Here is a 23,798-nt window from a genome sequence, read left to right on the forward strand (position 1 = left end):
GATATTAAAATTAAATGCAATTATTGCACTATAATACTCTTTACTATGATGCAGTAAAAATTATATTTAAATTGTAAAATATATATACAGTACATCATGAAAATGAATTTGATAATGAATTTGTTTACTGCTACTGCTAATTTATGCTTTTTATAAATAAAAATGTACTATAATACTTGTTACTGTAATGCAGTGAAATATTTAAATTGTAAAACATTTATAACTTGTGATAATTTGATGTTCTGATTTTAATTTATGCTGAAAATGTATTTATTTACTATAATACTCTTTACCACGATACAGTAAAAATTTAAAATGAAAAAAAAAATCAATTGTAAAATATTCATGATTTATGATAATATTTGTTGTACAAATCTAACAAGAATTTAAGACGGATTCCTAAAAGACTTGAAAGTCAAACCCCCAGATGCATTACAGTGATGAGGATTTGGTAATGAAATGTGCTCAAATATCATAAAATTGTCACGAGTGCTGCTGGAGAAGATCAGGCACTCACTGAAACAGCATTCACACACACAAGCAAATAAAAAAGCTCTTCATACAGGAAGATGGAGAAAGTTAGTGAGCCTCTGTGTGTGTGTGTGTGTGTGTGTGTGTGTGTGTTTGTGTGTGTGTGTGTGTCTATATGACCACAGCAGAGCATCAAGTGACACAACGCTGGAACACTTGTGCCGTGGGAGGGAGAAAAAGAGCGGGAGGGGTGAGAGAGAGCCAGAGGGATGGAGAGAGATGAGAAAAGTGCAGCACTGATAGATCTGATGGCAGATGAAGATGAAGCCAGCAGGTGCATGAGAGAATATCCCTCGCTCGTATTGGGAAGAAAAAAAGATCTGAGTGTGTAGAGAAAGAAAAGAGGACAGTGGAGTGGAGGAGAGAAGCAGGAGGACACGCACGACTCCAAACTCAAGAGTTTCTTCATGACTTTCTGTCCATCATGAGCTCACTGATGCTCTGATTGAGTCTGAACTCACTGTCCGTTCACTAGAGAGACTCTCGGAGCGTTTGGGGCCGTTTCTCCTCCTCTGATCTGGAATATACATGCTTTTACAAGGGGAAGAATGAAAAAACAGGTGGAACGTAGGATATGAATGTGAGATGGACAATGTGTGTGTGTGAGGTCGAGATGGCAGAGCTCTGGATCCCCATCACGAGCTGCACAAGCGCTCATCAAATGCTCCAGTTTGGATAACGCACCACAACGCCACAGCACACTTGCCTTGTCTTTGTGCACACACACACACACACTTTCAGAGGGCGAGGACCCCTTACAAAAAGCAAGGTAAGCAACATCTCTCTAAACTTTACTACTGTTTTCAAACGTGTTACTGTTTAATATGATCCTTTCACTGCTAGAATCTTAGTTATATGCACAGTTATTACATATTACATCATTGCTGTCAATGCAAATTAAGACAACGCTCTAAAAATAAATCGAGAAAGTTTGTAAAGGGTTAATCGTGATGCCTGCATAACAGCTGGGGTCTGTGAATACGGCGGGTCTAAACAGAAGTATGAAACTAAAAATTATTTTAGAAACAATAAACATAGGGACTCGGTATGAAATAATCAGATTAAAACATTTTTTTAAAATGAAATTGTATAATTATTCAATAAAAAGACAATATTTTAAATCATATACAATATTTACATTATTTTAACTCCCCGAGTTGAGAGTTGAGAGTGAGTTATTTTAACTGCAAGTGCATAAATGTTTTAATGTGTGCTGGGAATAATCAGTCTTCATAAGAACATCGTTAACTGACCTGATTATGATGACCTGATATTGAGCAGAAAGTTATGCATACTAAGTGCTTTTCAGAGCGTGCTGTAAGTAAAAATGAGCCGTACTGCCATTCTGTAGTGCAAGAATGAACTCAATGAAGCTGTAAACTTTCACACGTCTTTATCTCCAACGAGTCCCACCTTTATTATCTCCCTGACATTTAGAGATGCCAAAAGTGAAGTCCATCATAACATAACACATACGAAACAAGCACGTAATACACAGACTCCAGACAAACCAAAATGCTAAAACTTTCTGCATTTACTTATGAATCATTTTCTGAAAATGAGGACGTCCTGAAGTGTCCCCAAAGGGAAGTTTTGTCCGATTTTGCTCACTTCTGAGGACAATTTTGTCTCCAGAGTCCCGCTCTCACACACACTTCTGTTCAGGAACTACTTCAGATGTAGAAACACTGTGCAGATGAAAGTGTGTGTGTGTGTGTGTGAGATAGAGTGCGTGACAGTCCTGGTCATCTTGCTGGAGAGGTCAGAGCTCCCCTGACCCCTGGTGGTGCTGGACTGCGCAAACTCATCTGCTATTTTAGTGATCTACAAAGGTTTAAATGCTAAAGAGTCATCACTGTCAGACCAACAAAACAATGTAAACAAATACAGAACACATTCAATCCACATATGCATATGAATAATTCATGCAAACGTGTAGAAATGCATCTCTGATCACTTTCACATGGACACAATCCGACCACAGGCTTTACTTTATCTAATTTTTTTTTTTTGTGCTATTGGGGCATGCAAATATCTAGTATCTGTCCATTAACTGGTATCAGTTAGTTTTTTTGTCTGTGCATAATTACAAAAATGCTAACAATAGAATAATAAAATAGTAGAGTTGCACTTTTGATAATATTTTTTATAATACTACAGTATACAGTATAAGATGCATACAGTATAAGTGACATTTCCAATAATAATTGTATGCAACAATTATGTATTTTGTATAAAATCGAATAAAAAAAGTTTACGTTTTAATATGAAAATGCATGAAAAAGATTTTTAACAATACAGGCTGGAATATTAAGTTTGAATTGCTGAGTATAATTTAATTGAGTTCTATGACGTTTGAATGTACGTTATTTAATGATCTGTCAAACATTGCATAATGCAATTTTTTTTTTTTTTCATGCAATCAGTAAATCAAAGTGTTACCAATATTGCTGAACTTCTTGGCACAGGAAGACACTGCAGAAAACAGCAGGTAATGTGACAAAAAGCTCAGCGTCAAACACTGCGGAAAACTAGGCCGCAAGCAGCGCGCATGGAGTCATTAATCATCATATGCTTCATATCATAGAACTGCTGTGTTAAGATGTCAAAAGATGTTACAAGAATACTGTCACATTTAAATGAAGTCAAATACTGTTCTGGTGAGTTCACTGTCAAACCAAATCAACACATGCAAGGTCAACGTTTGCTTTAGAAAATGTCTGTAATTCTGATCTAAGAGTACTGCATCTCATCTACAGTTTCTGAACAGAATCTCACCTGCCGTCTCGAAGGTTCTGCAGAGTCAGATGATGATAAAAAAGCAATTCAATCCTGCAAATGATTCAATAATTCATTGACCACACAGTAACCTGATTAAGAGCTGGCAGCAAGAATTTGAGAGTGACAAACCGTCGATTTTATCAGTCGTGACTAGAAACACTGTCAACATTACAGCGTTACACCACACTGTTGACCTTACGTAGTCTAGTCTTTTCAATCATATTAAATATTTTTTTATGGACTTGACATAACTGTAAAAAAAAAAAAAAATCTAAATTTCTACACAATTGTTCAGTGTACATTAATGTCACAAAAATAAAAATTAAAACGCAGTTTGAGTAAACTATTGTACACTATAAAAATGATTTTACTGCTGGTTTAATTAATTTAACTTAAATATGTAAGTTTACTTTTTTGTAGCATTAAATTGAGTTCCCAGCATGCTTTGCATAGGGCTGCATCAGAAAAGTAAACGTTGTAATTTTTTATTTTTTTTTATTTTTTATGTTTTTGGGGGAAAGCCCTAAACCTAAGTTAAGTGATTTTATTCAAGTCAAAAATATTATTTAATATTGCTAAATTTACCTAAAGAACTTTTTGAGGGACTTTTAAGGGTTAAATCAGGTATAAATAGTTATTTCGGGTATATTTATGACAGGCAAAAGAGTTATTTTAAACATGCAATCAAATGTACATAATACTTGCTTTTTATAAATATTAGTTTGAGAAATGTAGACTTCTTTATCTGTTAAATTTAGGAAGTCTTTCTCAACGCGGGATGAAATCTACCCGAACAAACTAATTGCAAGTGGTAAATTCTATAGGTTTCTATTTTAGTGAGGTTCAAGGTTTTTTTTGCAGTGTAACATTGAGCATTACTTCAGTGAATACAGAAAGCTAATAGCAAACATTGTAAACTTCAGTTATCTTTACTTTCATGCAACAACAGTTCATTTGAGATTGAGTTCAAATTTGCAACTTTCCCATAAAACACCACCTCTGTCATAACCGTGACCCATATTCTGTTCCACTTGGGTTCACGGACAGACATCATGACATTCTCCGGTCAAATCTGCTGCTACAACCTAGAACTCACTGTTCCCTCACAAGTCAACTACCTCCTGAGGGTGCACCGTAGCCCAAAAATCAGCAACACACCACTGTACGTCACAACTTACATCCAGTTTGGAACCTTCTGCTAAAAGAACGCCTCTTGTTCATGCATTCATTCACGTTAGAGCTATTTTAACCCTAGTTCACCTTTGGTGTAATTTTATGCATTTTTAACTTGAATAAAAATTACATTACGTAGAAATCACATGCAACACATTACAAGCATTTGCATTATATTGCATTGAAATTAAGGTTTTATTCTGTGTCATTTATTTGCATTTAATTCTGTTGCAGGAATTTGTTCTAAAGCGTTCACAGGCTTTCTGTTTCTATCTCTGTTATCTGAGACAGCTGTGGTAAAAGCCCTGACAATGCTGCCACTGAAATGATGTGAGACACCGAGAGCTCAGATACAGGCAATACTGCAGTGTTTCTGTGTGTGTATGAATGCATGAGTGAGTGTGTGTACAGATCAGGTATCATGTTGTTCAGCCACTAATTGTAACCCTTCTGCCTTCTACCTGCAGACAGCATAGAGACGCTTCAGCCGCTGTAATTATGTAATGATGTTATCAAGTATCACATCCAACAAACAGACCCTGTCCTGAAAATTGTGAAAAGGGAGGAAACTGAAAAATAACAAAAAGTGCATTCTCTTCAAGTTAACCACAGTATAGACCCAATAAACACAATCTCTGTAATCTTTTATCTAGAAAACAGAATTGCAACACCCAGGTAAACTAATAAAATGACAAGCACACAAAATAATTACTAAACAAACTAAAATTAAAATGAAAATATAAAATATAAAAATGCAAAATATTAAATACTATAAATAATACCAAAAATAACACTGAAGAACAGTTTCTTAAGAAAAGATAAAGAAAATATATATAAAAATATCTTTAGGGTAATATTCTCATATATATCTCATTTTAAAACAACACATAGGCAAATGGTGAGCAAAATGTAATACTGAATATTAAATTGGCATATGAGTTTTAATTAGTCGTGATATTTTTCATAAAAAATATGAAAAATCCTTTTTTTATTGAAATGAAGCTGAAATAAACTGAAATACAAATATTAGATAAAACTCAAACTTACAAATTTGAAATTCTGCATTCTGCAATAAAATAAATAAGTTAATCTAAGAAAACAAATAATGAAAATGACTAAGCTACATGAAGTTAAAATTAAGACTTTAGTTTGAAGGACTTCTATCAAGATTTTTCAGTAATCTGTCATGCAAATTATAAGTAATAATTTACTCAAATAAATCGAGTGTTCTCCAGAAGAACAGGTATTAATCTGAAGAATAAGTGAAGAAAAGCCAGCGGTAGTGTAACTGTGACAGTAATGACGACTCTGTATGGTTCGCAGAAAGAGGCCAGACAAATAAAGCACCAAACCTCTCTGAGAGCGGACTGTGTATATTTAGATTTCAGGCCACGGGGTTTCCTCCCTTCTTGGTCTTTGTCGTACATCAGCTCTGTCTCTCTTCCCTACTTTTTGCTTCATAACCTTCATTTATTCCACGTCTTATGTTAATTTTCTGTCTATCCCCAGCCAACTCATGGCCCTCCCCCTCTTCAACCCACTTAGCATCTCTAGAGGATTGTGGGATGGCACCCATGGCCAATGCCTCATGCAGACAAAGGTCTCCTGAGTGTCTGAATGATGTGTTTAAAACTCAAGCGCGTGTGCCAAACACTCTCAAACACACACGGGGCACAAGCACAAATTCCCAAAAAGTTAACACCCCTTTTACGTCATTTTTACTTTGGTGCAAATATTTCAAAGGGTAGGAGTTGGGTCTCCTGAGGGACATCTGCGGTTATGTGTGTGTGATTTGATAGCCAGAACATATCTGTTGTGTTAAGCAGCTTTAAAACAGAGCTCTCATCAATAATGCACAAGCTGAGAACAAAAACACATACATGAGAAACCTGAAATGAAACCTGTGTCCCGCCTTGACCTGTACACACTGCTATCATACAAAGTTCTGTGCAACGACAAGCTAATGTCAGACAGAGAATCTGATTGTTTCCTTAAAATGAGCCAAAAACAAAACAGCCTCTATCACTCTTCATGATCAGTTTTTGTATGAAGATAAAACACACACCATCTGAAAACCAGGTGAAACTAATGTAAGAAAATAAATTCCATATGGCACGTTTTAGCTATAAACCCTAGTGAGCTGCCTTCACATAAAGCATTTTAAGGCATCATAGAAGCAATTTTGATGTCAAAGATCTCCTTTCACTTACATTCTAAGGTAGTATTCTTTACAAAGAAAGCAATCCTAAAAAGACCTGCAACAAACTCAAAGAAAACAAAAATGAAAATAATCAAAATGGCAGAGAATGTAAGAGAAGTTTTGGTTGTAAATACTTATATTTTTTACAATGCAGAAAAAAATAGAACTTCCATCCATAGCCTAGCATCTTGCAAACATACAGAGCACCCTAGCAACCACCTAGCAACACCCCAAAAAAATGAACACTGTGACAACCACTTAGCAACATCCTATAAAACATCCAGAAATCTTAGCGACCACCTACAGTAGGAACACCCAAACATTCAGCACACCGCAGTAACATCCTAAAAAACAACGTCCTAAGAAAGCTTAGCATCCACCTAGCAACACCTTAACAACTAGCAACTATCTAGTAACACCCTAACAAACATTCAGAACACCACAGCAACATCATAGAAAACACATAGAAAGCCTAGCAACCAATTAGCAACACTCTAACAAACACTCAGAACATTATAACAACATCCTAGAGAACACCCACAAAGACTGGAAACCATCTAGAAACACCCTAACATCCATCAACCTCTTAGCAACACACTAACAAACATTCAGAACAACGCAGCAACATCCAAGAAAACACACAGAAAGCTTAGCAACACCATTGCAACACCCTAACAACTAGTAACTACCTAACAACTATCAACTACCTAGCAACACCCTAACAACTAGTAACTACCTAACAACACCCTAACAACTATCAACTACCTAGCAACACCCTAACAAACATTAAGAACACCACAGCAACATCCTAGAAAGCACCCACAAAGCCTAAAAACCACCTAGAAGCACCCTAACATCCAGCTATCTCCTAGCAAAACCCTAACAACTATTGACCACCTAGCAACACATTAACAAACATTCAGAACACCGCAGCAACATCCTAGAAAAAACACTGAAAGCTTCGCAACACCTTGCAACACCCTAACAACTAGCAACTACCTAGCAACACCCTAACCGCTGGCAACCACCTACTGTAGCAACAACCTAACAACTAGCAACCACCTTGTAACACCCTAACAACTAGCAATCATCTACTGTAGCAACAACCTAACAACTAGCAACCACCTACTGTAGCAACAACCTAACAACTAGCAACCACCTTGCAACACCCTAACAACTAGCAACCACCTACTGTAGCAACAACCTAACAACTAGCAACCACCTTGCAACACCCTAACAACTAGCAACCACCTTGCAACACCCTAACAACTAGCAACCACTTACTGTAGCAACAACCTAACAACTAGCAACCACCTTGCAACACCCTAACAACTAGCAACTACCTACTGTAGCAACACCCGAACAAACATTCAGAACACTGTAGCAACCCCTGGCAACATACTAGAAAACACACAGAAAGCCTAGCAGCCACATAGCAACACCCTAAAAAAAAACACCCAAAAAAGCCTAGCAATGTCCCAACAAACCATCAGAACCCCCAGCAATGCTGTAGTAAACACTGACAACACATAAGAGCAAACACATAAAATGCCCTTAGCAACACCTGGCAGCGCCCTAGTAAAAAACTCTGAACACCCTAGCAAACACTCTACCAAAGATTCAAGACACCCTAGAAACCATCAATGCCCTAGAAAACATTTAGAATATGGTCACAACCACCTGGCAACATCCTAACATACATTTCAGAACACTCTAGCAAACACTCAGAATGCCCTGGTAATGCCTAGCAACCACATGGCACTTCCCTAGAAACCACCTATAAATGCTCTAACAAATACTTTTAACACCTTTTTTATAATTATAAATGCAGCAAATTACTTAAAATAATATCTGCTGAAACAATTACTTTGATATATGAATGTTTATATGTGCAGCATCTCTCTCAAACGGCACCATTCTTATTTTTAGCTTTATGAACTGATACAAACATGCAGCACTAATGATGTGTTTCATTTCTCAAGGGTCTGAGGAAACCGAAGGGCTTCTACTTGGGATTGGACTTGTCCCAACAACACTACAACTGAACCACCCACCACCCTGGACTCGTACTACTACTAAACCGCTCCAAAAGAGAGGAAACACCAGATCGCAAAGATAGGAAGGCCAAGGAGTGCTAAAGAGAATGAGCGTGGGTCGGATCGGTCGCTACAGCATCGTGTCGACGGAGGAGGATGGTCTGCGCTTGACGACCATGCACGGTGGAGGGATGAATGGATACGGCAATGGCAAGATCCATACTCGGCGGAAATGTCGAAACCGCTTTGTAAAGAAAAATGGACAATGCAATGTGCAGTTCACCAACATGAACGAGAAGTCCCTGCGGTACCTGGCGGACATATTCACCACTTGTGTGGACATCCGCTGGCGCTACATGCTACTTGTTTTCACGCTAGTCTTCGTGATTTCTTGGTTAGCGTTCGGGTTGGCATTTTGGGTCATTGCGCTTCTTCACGGTGACTTGGACAACCCGGCAGGGGACGACAACTTCACGCCATGCGTGCTGCAAGTAAACGGCTTCATTGCAGCATTCCTGTTCTCCATCGAGACGCAAACAACCATCGGTTATGGTTTCCGCTGCGTGACGGAAGAGTGTCCTCTCGCAGTGTTTCTCGTGGTCTTCCAGTCCATCGTGGGCAGCATCATCGACTGCTTCATGATTGGGGCAATCATGGCCAAAATGGCACGTCCCAAGAAGCGAGCACAGACTCTGCTGTTCTCGCATAACGCCATCATTGCCATGCGTGACGGAAAACTGTGCTTGATGTGGCGGGTGGGGAACTTGCGAAAGAGCCACATTGTTGAGGCACATGTCCGAGCGCAGCTTATCAAGCCGAGGGTTACGACCGAAGGCGAGTACATCCCCCTCGACCAGCTGGACATTAACGTTGGATTCGACAAAGGACTTGATCGCATCTTCCTAGTCTCGCCAATCACCATCCTGCATCAAATCGACCAAGAGAGCCCTTTGTTCGGCATCAGCAAGCAGGACCTAGAAACAGCGGATTTTGAGATCGTGGTCATCTTGGAGGGAATGGTGGAGGCCACGGCGATGACGGCGCAGGCGCGAAGCTCCTACTTGGCTAGCGAGATCCTCTGGGGCCATCGATTCGAGCCGGTGTTGTTCGAGGAAAAGAACCAATACAAGGTTGACTACTCACACTTCCACAAGACGTACGAGGTGCCGTCCACACCGCACTGCAGTGCCAAGGACATGATGGAAAACAAGTACCTGGTGGTGCCCAGCGCTAACACCTTCTGCTACGAGAACGAGCTGGCGATCCTGAACCACGAAGAGGAAGAGGACGACGTTCCAGAAGGGATAAAGCCAGAGCGAGCAATGAGCCTCAGCCCAGAGAGAACCCCTCGACATGAATTCGAACGACTGCAGAACCCTCGCTGCACAGAGCAAAGGTCATACCGCAGGGAGTCGGAGATATGAACCTTTAGTACGAACTTTTTGATACTCAAATTTTGTGTCGCATTCCTGGAGATACTGGAGCTTCTACAATGCAGAACAATGCAAAGTGCCAAACGGAGAGAGTGAGCGCATGAATGAGCGAAAAAAACAAATGGGTGAATGTGTGAAAGCTGGAGAGACGCTTCGTAAGAAGATTCGAGAAAAAGAAGGGCAGTAGGAATCTTTTTTATCCTGCATGGAAAACTTGAATCTTTTCCTCATTTTGTTTCATGAAAATAGTTTAGATGTTAAACTCTTCATTCTTAAAGAGATAGTTCACCCAAAATCGAACAATCTGTCGTCACTTACTCGCCCTTGTGTCGTTCCGAAATGGTATGACTTTCTTTCTTCTGTGGAACAAAAAGGAAAGATCTCAAAAATTAATATAATTGTAAAAGTGCATATTGTAAAAGTAAAGAAACAATTATCTATTTATAAAAAAATTATACACTTCCATAGTATATATTAGTGCTGTGAAACCATTAATCACGATTAATCACATCCAAAACAAAAGTTTTTGTTTACATAATGTGTGTGTATTTATATTTATTATGTATATAAAAATACACATACATGCATTAAAAAAATAAGTTGAATTTATCTATTGAATATATTTAGAAATAATATAAATTATATGGATATACATATACTGTATGCATGTAAATAAATGTAAATATTTTCAGAATATATACATGCATGTGTGTGGATTTAGTATACAGTACACGAACATATATTATGTAAACAAAAACTTTTATTTTGGATGCAATTAATCGTTTGACAGCACAATGTATAATATAAAAGTGTTTTATTATATTTTGTTTGTAAATGTAAAAAATCGTATTTTACATAAAAATATTTAAAATTTGCATTCCACAATAAATTAATAAAAGCATACACGTTTGAAACAACATGAGGGCATGAAGACAATGACAAAACAATGAAAAAAATATTGGGTGCACTATTCCTTTAATGTGTAAATATTTCTGCATAGATACATGGTTTTGTGTGCGGTATTAATTTCTAGTGAGAGAAAAGCAAAGGCAATGCTACCTATACAAAGAATTAAATTAATATTTTTATTTTTGCATTCAATCCGAGCACAAATGACAAGCAATGTCACACTATCCCTGGAGGTCTACACACACATTGATCAGTGAGACATGATAAATTCCCCTTTACAACTGCACTAACTAGACAGACCATGTGAACAATGTGAGCACCTGAGTGTGAATGTGTGTGTGTGTGTGTGTGTGTGTATTTTTTTGTGCAGCTGAGCACAATGCCTCATGTGAGACGCACAAGGAGATGGTTAAACGGCAATCACTCCTAAAATGATGACAACATTCTCTTGCATATGTTATATAGATATATTTACAGCAAACAGATATTTATATATTTAGGTAGATAGATATATAATTTAGACATTATCAGTTTGCACCACGTAACCGAATATAGCAGCAGATCTTCAGAGAAGTCAATGGGTAAAATCGTGTTATTTAGATACTTACATCTATTTTCCCTGAGGCTCTGACAGAAATGCCTGATAGAAAACTCTGTGTGGATCCAGAAACTTCCCTTCAAAGGACGTACTTTAAAACATTTACCTCCGTCTTAATGTATTTCATATTTCTGCTGAACTTTTCCTGAACAGAACGGGATTCAAGAATGCCAACATTTTTGCATTTCTATAAACATACAAGAAAATTACACACCTACAGTAACTAATTTGAAATGTTAAGACTGAGAATGATAGTGTAAAATATTCACTGATCTATGCACACTGTCTGTCTGAGTGTTAAGTACAATCTGCATTTCACTCTCTCTTTTCTATTATTGCGACAAAAACCTCACTTGAAGCATTTGTGACACTTGACCACAAAACCAGTCATAAGATTTATACATCAGAGGATAATAAATAAATAAGCTTTCCATTGATGTATGGTTTATTAGGCTCTGACAATATTTGGCCGAGATACAACTCTTTGAAAATCTGGAATCTGAGGGTGCATAAAATTGAAATATTGAAAAAGAAATATTGAGAAAAGTTTTGATATATTTACAGTAGGAAATCTACAAACTATCTTCATGGAACATGATCTTTACTTCATATCCTAATGATTTTTGGCATAAAAGAAAAATGTATAATTTTTACCCATAGAATATATTTTTGGCTATTGCTACAAATATACCTGTGATAATTATGACTGCTTTTGTGGTCCATGGTCACATTTTAGCAATTCAAATAAGGAATGCTTCAGATTAAATAAAGCTGTCAATGATTACAGAAAATATTCAAATTTAATTGGCATCTCATGTAAAAACAGACAAAAATCATGCAATAAGAAAGTAGGCTGTATGGGGCAAGGCATTAAAATACAGTGTCTTTGTCTCAAACCCTAATGAGCTGTCTACATAGGGAGACTTTGAGGTGATCTCAATGTAAAAAAAAATAATAATGAAAAGAAAACGTATTTTGGCCAAATTCCAAAGCACCATCTTTTTTTGGTTCTACACAGCGAATAATTTTGCAAATTTGTTCAAATGATTGGATTCAGGGTTTTGGAAAACTACTCCCACAATGTTGGAAGAGGAAAACTTCATTCAATCTGTTTAAAAAGACTACATTATCCAATATCTGTACTACATTTTATGTTTAACGTTATATTTTATGTTTATCACATGAATTCATTGTGGGTCTTGTCTGAAATTACCTCTATGTAAAGCCAAACTGATCACTTATGAGGTCTCTAAATTTGAGTTAAAATGCTTAGAAACAGACATCAGGGCTGCTTACTAGGTTTAGGGGCAGAGATATTGCTTATGAAAGTATCACAAAACATTATATATGCTGACATGAAACTACAGTGTGATAAAATCACTGTTTTATTTGATGTCTACTGTACAGTTAAATCCAATTTCTCAGATCCTGTCATGACCATTTGAAGGCAGTAAACACATGAACTTATCCACAGCAGAAAGTGACTTTTACCTAGAGAAAACGCCACCTATAGGTGTTAGAGGGGTAGGGCACAAGCTTTAACAGAGGGACAAATTTATAATTTGGTGTGTCTGATAACATGCCACAAATAATTATGGTGGAATATTCTATTAAGAAGAAAGACTAAAGACAAAATTCACAGACAGAAATAATCACTCATTAGACAGTGTGGCTCAGATTGAATGCTGCTGCATTTCACAAAATACAGTACATATGTGTGTGTGTGTGTCTTATGCCATCTGTTTATGACTGAATGATAGCATGAAGGGCACATTCATGAAGCAATAATGAAAAGATCAAAGCAATACATTATGCATCAACCACAGTTTATCAGGACAAAAATATTTCGATTTTACCAGTTTGAAGTGAAGCAATGTATTCCTTAAGAAAGCACAGAGAATTATAACTTTTGTGAGCTGTACAGTACAACTTTTTTTTTTTATAAAAGAAAAAAAAGAAAAAGAAATGAAGACTAGGTCAGTCTCTGCTTCTGCTGTTTCACTATTATTCCAAAGCCTTTTATATGAAATTATACGCATTCACTTCTTATATGGATGAATGATTGGAATTTTAATATCTTATATAAATATTAAAATTTGATTCATTCAAAATCATTCAAAATTTACAATCAAGGGAAACTGCAATGCAAAAGATCTTGGATAGTAACTATGAGCCACAATAACAGAAACCTACAGGTCAGGTTTGTTCTTATGCGAATCGCTTTGACCCGATGCATGGAAGATGACGTATAAAGAAGCAAAGTGGTAATGCTACCTTAAGCTTTGCAGGTGTTTGTTAACAAAAATGCCTCCAAGAAACCAAACTGTAATGGATGAACACTGTAATACACTTTTTATACATCAGTCTTTGCAGATGTTATCATTTAACATCACAGCTTTGACTCTATGATGCATTTTAATGGCTTAAAAGTGAATGTTTATCATAAACTGTGTAGAAGAGTTGGATGTCTTATGAACTGCAAATAATAATTGGGGAAATATTTTAAACCGAGACTGCTTTTCTAACTTTGCCTATGTATTCAATATAAAATACTGCATTATACAAGGGAATTATACAGGCCATGTTAAACCTGAAACTGAATATATGTGGGTCCCACAACACAAAATTAACAAAAAGAATGATTGGTTATGGAACAGCCACACAGCTGAATTATATAGAAATGTTGTGGGGAGTTGAGTTACTGTAGGTAGAAATGGGCAAAAACAGCCAATTTAGGAGACTGAAAGACAATGACAAGAAACGCCTACGAGACTACGTGATTTCTGCCAAAGAGAACGACATGCTACAGAAGCGAATGTGTTTTTCTGTTTCATAGCAGAAAACTGGATTTTAATTTGTGTTGTACTGGGATTTTTTTTTTTACCGAGACTCATTGGCCTGGTTATTACAAATTAAATCACATACAGTATTGCTGACATGAAGATCAGTGTAAATGTTAATGGGGTGTACTTACTTTTTCACATCAACGTCATCATGGTTGTGCACTATTCATGCCTTTTGAATTCATTCTGTTCCTGACTCTGACCTGAGAGAGCAAACATGATGAAGAACTGCAGTTTGGATTCAAACTTTAAGTGGAAGTAGAATTAAAGGGCTAGTTCACCCAAACATCATTATTTCTCACCCAAACATTGTTCCAAACCTGAATGAGTCTCTTACTGCTGTTGAACATGAAAAAAATGGGTTACTTACCAGACAGTTGACTTCCATAGTATTTTCATTCCATACTATGGAAGTCAGTGGCTACCATGAATATGGCTACGTAAATTCTTCAAAATATATATCTTTTTTTATGTTCAGCAGCAGAAAGAAACTGCTACAAGCTTGGAACCACTTGAGGGTGAATGAATAATGACTCACCATTCAACCGGAAATGAAAATCTTCTGACTATCGTTTAAAAGAAATTCATATTCTGTAACTTTTAACTACAAGGTAAAGTGTAAATGTTGGCTTGACATAGCCTTCTTTGAAAGTTTTAAATAATGCTCAAAAAGCCTTTTAAAAGAATGTTTGAATGTTTATAAGGCTTGCAAAGAGTTAGTTGCTACGTCTGACAAAGCCATGGTGCTCTCACGCTACACATCACGTTTAAACACAGTGAAAAATACAATCACAGAGAGGACACTGACAACACACCGACAGACAAGACACAGCAGGTTACTTTCAGTGTGAAGCAAATACTCAGTTTTAAAATCTGGTCTTTTTAAGTTAGAGCAACATGTGAAGCGATTACCTCTTGCACTTTGCTAGTTATAACACAAAATAAACATGAATGAACATCTGATGGTATCCTGTCTCAAGCTCATAAAGAGGTTACCTTTTTTAATTCAAGTCTAGTAATGTTAATCTACTTTTCTGTCTGTTTATTTTATTTTGATATCGCCTGTTAATCAACCTCCAGGACAATTATCCACCATCTTATTTTTTTGGTACAAAAGCTGCGTGTTCATTTTAAACTTGAATGTGTGGGGCTTCCGGTCTCATTCCTTCCAGTTATAAAGTTATTAACTCTACACAAACAGTCCATGGTTGTTACTTGATTTTGCAAATTAGTATTTGTTATCATATTATTTTAATTAATTATCGTGATAATAAACTAACTGGTATCGTTTATCGTCTAAGGTTACTTATCTTTGTCATTCACCAGTTACTCGCCGATCGTGGGAAATGAACCGTAAGTCTCGCACGTTCACATAAAATAGCTTACTTCTGAGATGAAGAATGAGGTGGATACAGTTTAGTACTGTACATATTTGAGACTGTGAAATGATGCCATCTACTTGTCTCCCAATGAAATCATCAAACAGGAAATCAAAAGTCAAATAAAACAAGGAAGGAGATACAGGTAAGACATCATTTGCATACATTTCATACTCTCCATCTCGTGATTTGTCCTCCAGAGTTCAACTCAATCAGTGGATCCTTTCAGAATGTATTTAAAATCTCTCTCTCACTCTCTCTATATATCATAGAAATAAAACTGTAACTGATGTATAAGCAGACATTTCAAATAGAAAACAATTATCAACCACTGAATAGATCAAATTGAATGCAATTTCAAGATTAAGTTATTTACTAATTATTTACTCTCCTCACATTATTTACTCTCTTCGTATTTCTTCACAAACAGGTTATATGTGTTGTGAAAGATCATTGCATATCAAAAATAAAGTTTCCTAGTGGGAAATAAATGATCTTTAAACTTAAATCAAGCTATGCAAAAAAAAAAAAAATCTAATAAAAATAGTCTTGTTCTTTTTACCATCACTTAAATTATGCATTATCATGAGCGGATTTTAAACTAAAAAGGACAAATGCATCATGCATGTTCAAAGATAACATATTGTTTTTCTAAAATGCGAAGGCATTTTTGCAGCAGAAATCAAGATTTTTAATTTCACAAAAGATGTCATTATCAAAATGTCAGAGATTCTTTTTCATATAAAAAGCTGCATAGTTACCGCTGGCTGTCAAAGTCAACTGCAATTGTTCAATTCACTTGAGGTAAATTAAAGACTGAGACAAAATAAAAGACCTGAATCGTGACTGCCCTCTGCTGGCCAGGACAAACATTACTTCTTTAAAATCTGAATTTGCATTTCTCTTTTCTCTACTCAAAGCTGATCTAGACAAGTATATGGAAACTATCCGAAGCTCTGTTAATTAATACTGAAACAGTGAAAACCACACTGTATTTTTGATTCAAAAACATTTTTATTATTACAGATGTATCACATTCAACACACCAAAATAATTTGTTTAGGTGAGATTAGGTGTAGACATAACGCTTATAGATAGATATAAAGATTTTTTTTTTTTCCTCTATGCAGACCGAGAGAACAAGATAAAAGGAATCTTCTCTAAAACCAATTATTTACAAAGCAAATATCGAATATTATTATACAGTGAGTTTTCTTTGTTGTGTGTTCAATACTTTCTGAATTCTGGAGCAGAAGGAATATGGAATCACGTTTCAGAACCAGAACACAGAAATTAACGACTCAAAGTGCTTCATATTCATGCAAAGGCCAGTATTAAACAGCACGAACGCTGTCCCGCGTTCAGATCGAATTACAAGACGAAATAAGCTCACTATCAGTAGCAGAATGAATTTATGCCAAAACAACCCACAGCAGAGATCACGTTTGGATGCTCGAAATTTTGCACGTCCGAATAAACCAGAAGCAACACAAAAGCACTTAAAACAGCAATTAGATTCTCCTTATAAGTGAAACTCTCTGACGATCAAAAACACTCCACAAACACACTCACGTTACCCAGCTTATAGAAACCACCTCATTTCATCTCAAGGTTACAGTACTAGAAAGTCTGAAAAAGTGTTATCACGTACACGACGTTACTCATATTTACAATATCATTGGCAAAATAACATCTCTCTCTGTCAGTAATTCTTTTTTCTCTCAGAATAATCATAAAAATGTCACCAGGGCAGCCCTATAAAGACAAAACAGCAGCCATTCAGAAGAGACTCAAATGAGAAACACACACACGTCTTGTAAGTGTCCTAGTTCAATACTGAGTGTGTTCATATTTACTGTGATGATGAGGAACAGCTTCAGGACTTCTAAAGACTAAAAAACACCAAGCATATAAGGTTCACCGGAGCTGAAGGTTGGCAAGAATGGTCTGTGTCAACACTGAAACATGTCATTCCCTTAATTCACACAGACAATATTAAAACACAATCAGCAAGCTACCAACCAAGAAGATCTAAACGAAGAGCGAGAATACAAAAAAAAGAAGAAAGAAAGTGTGTGAGGTGTGTTATATCTTTCTGGAGTCTTTAGTTTCGAATAGCTTCATCCTCTCCTGTACGGTCAGTCCCTCTTTCAAACTCTGAAAAAGAAAGAGAGAAGAAGTTGAGATTACAATTTTTTCCATATTAAATATGAAAATAAAAACAATCTTTAAAGACTTCAGTTTGCACACAGAATACACTGTACACAAAATTTGCAACTTTCATTGCAAAATTCAACTTTGATATCATTGCTAGCTGAGGCCATAAAGGTGGTTATGCCAGATATTGAAAAATTATTTTACATTTCCAAAAATATTTCCAAATTTGATGCCAGTATAATTTTGAATTCAACTATATTTGCTGCTTTATTAAAAAATACATATTCTCTGCTTTATATAATAGCCTAAATTAAATTGTAATTAATAAATAACTAAAAATAAAATTCAATAATTTAATCTAAAAATGCTAAATATAAACATAAATAAACACATAGATGAATAATAGACTGCATGTAATGTTACAGAACTACACACTGCAAAAATGATTTTCTGCTTAGTTTTTCAAATTAAGTGGCCAACATAATTTCCAGTTAAATGATATTTAACTCCGCTGTAAATAAAAGACTGTGGTCTGGACATGCACATTTCTTAAAGGGACATTCAGGGAGTTTTAAACCAAAGCCCGTTTCTATGTTCACTTGGTTTTCTCTAAACAGTTTTAGATCCATTGTCTTTATGTCTGTAATTCACTGGCTGGGTTTCTGTCATTTTGCAACAAGACACCAGCGAAAGACGTTCACATGAACACACTGTACACACACACACATGCACGCACCAGTGTCCAGTTTCTGTATTATTACACAATTAGATCTGTCTCAATGCCTTTGAGACCTAAACAGGACACATGACTCTTCATTTCCTCGAGTCTTTAAATAATGAAGAATATTTCAGCAGGATTCGAAGATGTTATTTAGTGGCAGTTTACCCCAAAACTACACCCAAATGCATTTAAAACTAATTAAGAGTGTCCCAAGTACAGTTTGGAAGTATTAAATATCCTTAAATATCCCTTTAAGTCGTATAATATATTCACAAAAAACGATGACACACAAAGTGTATTCAGATGGTAAGTGTTTTACACACGAGCTACTTCAGCATTTACAGGAGCTGGTCAAATCACATCTCAATAAGTCAGTGTTTTTATTTCCTGAATGAATTTTTGTCACATGTGAGCAACTTAAATGCATTGTAAATGCAACTGTTAATTCACAAACAATTACCGTCTAAATATAACAAATTTATACTTAAACACCAGAACACAAACCACACACAGAGAAAACAAGAAGAAACCCAACATAACACTCAGATAAATGTGATCTGTGCTGGTTATGTGTCGACCAGCCAGACCGGGTTAAGTTACAGCTGATTTGTTAAACTGTCAGGGAGTGTAGGGCTCATGCCGGATTCAAAGGCTGTGTTCACAATGGACTAAATACTGCACAGTATACAATTCATACCGCCTGGCATCTTAAAAATAATACTGCATTTGAAACAGTATGCATTTTTTATGCTAAAGCTTCCAAACTATATTGTTGAACTCAGAGCATGTGAGTGGCATCCAGTGCTTCTGGGTAACTCACAAAACTGGGACTGAAAGGTCAAGTACAGTATGCTGTGCAATAAGCACCATATCCCATGCAAACACAGCCGTACTCTCACAAGAGCGATACCTGCTTCACCTGTAGGACCTGATGGGGTCACAGCGGTCAGCTACACCCGACCAACCCCTCACTCTCTGCCTGACAGGACAACGCACACATGTGAAGATACACACACACACACACACACACACACACAATGTATACAGTGTTCCGTAATCCACACACAAAAATACCAGGGCTGTCACTTAAAAAAGTACAGCTATTTTAAATTCTCTAGCATTTACCTGTTTACATTTATCATTTATCAGGAAAAAATGTGCATTAAAAAAAAAAAAATAATTGTAAGTACATGCATACAAGAATTTGGTCTGCCACAAACAAGCCAAAAAAAAAAAAACCCCGGAATATACTATGGACTTTTTGTAGTTTATTCGATGATTTATTCAAATATGATTTATTTTAATCGACTGACAGCCCTAATAAACACAAGTATATCTTTCTCAAACACTCATATACACGGCATAACATCAAACAATCACACAAGCAACATCATTTTCTACATAAATGTACAGAGGAATATCAATAGAATCAATGGATGACAAGTGTATATTTATGACACACTTTGACCTCTCACCTTTGACCTGACCCCACGTATCTGTTTGGATTTCTCTTTCTTCAGGAAATCTGGGTTACTCTTTGACTTCATAATGTCTGCAAAGGACACAAATAAAGAAAAAAATATATAATTTAGTTTTTGTAAACACTCTTACTGTAAAAAATTAGATGATCAAATATGAAATTATCAGCATTAGCCAATAATAGAATACGCTTGATTAAGATTAACATGGACAATTAACAAATGTAATCTAGGTTTTTTTATTTTTTTGTGTTAAACAATTCTAATTGTACAGCATATAGCATATAAAAATAAGACAATAAAAATAATAATCTGTTTGATTTCAGTCTATGTAATCTCAATTAAACTGAAAATTAAAAATGTAATACTCCAGCATCAGACACTGAATAATTGTGCCTTTTTGTACATTTGTGCACTATTAAAGAAAAAGTCACACAGAACATGGGGATGGTTAAATAATGAGAGAATTGTGTAAATTTCTGTAAATCTCTCACCATATCCGGGAGTAACCGCACTTCCTTCAGCGTCTAATTCCCCAAGAGCTTCTGTAGCAGCCAAAAGTTTCTCCCTCAGCTTGTTAATGTCACAGTCCGCTTTAGCTTTGACGATACTCAGCTCTGTGTAAATGTCCTTGTACTTATCCGAAGCATACTTCTTATCCTGAAACACATGTGAGTGACATTGAGCACTTAAAGAGAAACACGTACAGAGCGTGTAAGTGTGCGTGTATATTACTCGAAGTGCCGACTGCAGCTCGTCTTTGAGAGAGTTTATTTCCTGTTTGAGGTACTGGATCTCTGACTCCTTCACTCGCAGCAAAACCTGCAGCAAAACAATGTTTAGATGTTGTGCATGATGACATTATATGATCTAAATTTTAGATGACAGAATGGGTGATGTACCTCCAGTTCATAGATGTCTTTGCCTTGTGTCGGAGAGGAAGTCGATTTGTCTTCACTGATGCATGAGTGCATTCTGGTGATCTCTTCATTCAGACGATGATTTAGTTCCTGTAAACATAAACCATGCAATGTTTTGTTTATATGATGGTGGCAAAATGTATTAGCTTCTACCAATCCTAAGGCAAGATCATTTTTCATGCACTGGTCATTTTTGAGATTTTGGCTTTTTGTAATGTGTTGTTTTCAGAAAACATCCAAAAACCACATTTAAGAGTTTATGTTATTGCACTTTATTTTTGCATCTGTAAACTTCAATTACAATACATACATAAAGGCCATTTGCTTCAACAGCACTTGCATACACCAAATTTTACAGGTTGATTCCCGTTAATATTCTGATGGTGTCTGCTGAAGGGGTTTGTTAATATATAATTTGCCTATATATTATATTCCTAAAAATGGTTTAAATGTGTTTTATTCTGGCTGCTGATTAGGTTTTTCTGATTAATGGAATATTTAAAAAAGATCCTCCGAAAATCCTCTCTAACAATCTTTGACCCTCATGTCATCAAAATGAAAAATTTTGGACAATGCTTTATTTGCATATTTTAATGATAACATTACACAACAAAAATGTTTGCAATTATTAATGTACCGTATTTTCCGGACTATAAGTCGCACTTTTTTTCATAGTTTGGCTTGTCCTGCGACTTATAGTCAGGTGCGACTTATTTATCAAAATTAATTTGACATGAACCAAGAGAAAACATTATCGTCTACAGCCGCCAGAGGGCGCTCTATGCTGCTCAGTGCTCCTGTAGTTTACACTGAAAACATAGAGCGCCCTCTCGCGGCTGTAGATGATAATGTTTTCTCTTGGTTCATGTCAAATTAATTTTGATAAATAAGTCGCACCTGACTATAAGTCGCAGGACAAGCCAAACTATGAAAAAAAGTGCGACTTATAGTCCGGAAAATACGGTGTTTTCTCTTGGTTCTTGGTTCTAAAGACATGTGACTTATACTCCAGCGCGACTTATATGTTTTTTTCCTCATCATGACGTATTTTTGGACTGATGCTACTTATACCTAGGTGCGACTTATAGTCTGAAAAATACGGTAATCAGTCTACCTTGGGAAGTATGATTATTCAGTGTCTAGCCTTAAATTCTGATTTTCAAACCCTAAAGAAAATTGTATTTCTATCAACTTGTCAATTATTATAAGACGTTTTATTTTCTATTTCAAGCTGTTCCTCTAAGAAAGCTCATGGAGAAATGTTCTTAAAGTTCATGTTGACCTGGTTGTGTATATGCAATTTCTGGTTCTCCCGCTGGCACTGTCCTAGTGCCTGTCTCTCAGCTTCCAGCGCTTGAGCCAAATGTGCGTTTTCTAAACACTTCTGAGAATACTGCTCAGACAAAACCTCCAGCTCACGATGGTAAGACTGCAACTCCTCTCTACAAGGACGAAATGTAAAAAAAAATAACACAGCAGAACTACTGCATGACCACTCGCTTGGTAAAAAGCATCAGTGAATAAAAGCAGATCTTCCTAGTGACTAATGAATGTTTTGTCCAGATAAGGTGATGTTTAGCATCTTACTCGTACTGTCTGTGCAGCTCCTGAATGTCTGTGCTCACTCCGCTCATCTGCGACCGCTGCGTTTTCTCCAGTTCCTCGCGATGAGCATTTTTCATGGCCTCAATCGCTGTGCACAAACAAAACAACCTACTGTGATGCTTCAATTCCATGACATTAAACATTCATTATACAACTAGATATAATATTGCATTAAACATTACACTCCTCAATTAGCATTCACACTGACATAAATTTGGTGCCAAAAGTAATTCACTTTCATATTTGTACTTTCACTCCCCTCACCTACAATTCCTGCCGGACTGAGACTCAAACCCACAGAATTTGGATTATGAGTCCGAATTTCTAACCATTAGGCCATAACTTTCCCTTTTGGTGTATACAGTGATGCATTCATTACCAGCAATAGTGGCGTTTGTTTCCTCCTCCAGCAGTCTTTCTTTCTCCTCCAGAAGTTTCCGGATTTCTCGCTGATGCTGCCTTTGGATGTCCTCGATCACCTTCTGATGCGTCTCCTCCATCGCCGCAAAACCACGCTCGCATGTCGCCTGCATTCCACATAAAACATCCGATCACATATGCATACAAACACCAAACAGTCTCTACTCTAAGCAGGCTATGTACTAGGGCTGGATATCTCTAATTGATTCCCTGAATCGATTTAATTTGGATTCAGATTCAGTTCATTACATCTTGGGTTGATGGTGGACAAAGTGTATGATTCACTCAGCGAAGCCAATATTTTCACACTTTTAATAATCAATTTTGGAATCTGTTTATTCATTCACTGAAAATGTAGAGGTTAAATTATTTTAATCAATATACCGAATTTTCCAGACTTTTTTCAGAGTTTGGCTGGTCCTGCGACTTATAGTCAGGTGCGACTTATCAAAATTATTTTGACATGAACCAAGAGAAATGAACTAAGAGACATGAACCAAGAGAAAAAATTACCATCTCCAGCCGCTAGAGGGCGCTCTATGCTGCTCAGTGCTTCTGTAGTCTACACTGAGACCATAGAGCGCCCTCTCGCGGCTGTAGACGGTAATGTTTTC

At 36.5% G+C, this 23,798-nt stretch overlaps 2 protein-coding genes across 16 annotated transcripts in view; one reads left to right on the forward strand and one right to left on the reverse strand.

The window, feature by feature from the left end:
• Positions 1–631: 631 nt before the first annotated feature.
• Positions 632–10,645, forward strand: kcnj12a (potassium inwardly rectifying channel subfamily J member 12a). Its single transcript, XM_026200602.1, has 2 exons — positions 632–1,300; positions 8,668–10,645. Exon 2 carries the CDS (start codon positions 8,829–8,831, stop codon positions 10,143–10,145), a length of 1,317 nt encoding a protein of 438 aa, XP_026056387.1. The 5' UTR covers positions 632–1,300; positions 8,668–8,828; the 3' UTR covers positions 10,146–10,645.
• Positions 10,646–16,877: 6,232 nt separating this feature from the next.
• mprip (myosin phosphatase Rho interacting protein) overlaps positions 16,878–23,798 on the reverse strand; it is a 43,561-nt gene continuing 36,640 nt past the window's right edge. For 11 of the 15 annotated variants that reach the window (XM_026200558.1, XM_026200560.1, XM_026200559.1 and 8 more), the window contains 8 exons: positions 23,144–23,291; positions 22,747–22,852; positions 22,442–22,601; positions 21,142–21,249; positions 20,975–21,061; positions 20,734–20,899; positions 20,237–20,313; positions 16,878–18,040 (listed from right to left, as the gene is read on the reverse strand). In XM_026200558.1, the coding sequence (XP_026056343.1) occupies positions 17,969–18,040; positions 20,237–20,313; positions 20,734–20,899; positions 20,975–21,061; positions 21,142–21,249; positions 22,442–22,601; positions 22,747–22,852; positions 23,144–23,291 (924 nt within the window). In that variant the 3' untranslated portion in view covers positions 16,878–17,968. Of the gene's footprint in view, positions 18,041–19,671; positions 19,741–20,236; positions 20,314–20,733; positions 20,900–20,974; positions 21,062–21,141; positions 21,250–22,441; positions 22,602–22,746; positions 22,853–23,143; positions 23,292–23,798 lie in introns of all 15 variants that reach the window. The other 4 variants (XM_026200552.1, XM_026200564.1, XM_026200556.1 and 1 more) reach the window with 3 other exon arrangements.

The sequence above is a fragment of the Carassius auratus genome, chromosome 24 (assembly GCF_003368295.1).
Source record: "Carassius auratus strain Wakin chromosome 24, ASM336829v1, whole genome shotgun sequence".
NCBI classification, from domain to species: domain Eukaryota; kingdom Metazoa; phylum Chordata; class Actinopteri; order Cypriniformes; family Cyprinidae; genus Carassius; species Carassius auratus.

What these genes read in the sequence shown, in the direction of transcription:
- kcnj12a (XM_026200602.1), top strand. Translation starts at nt 8,829, where the DNA reads ATGAGCGTGGGTCGGATCGGTCGCTACAGCATCGTGTCGACGGAGGAG.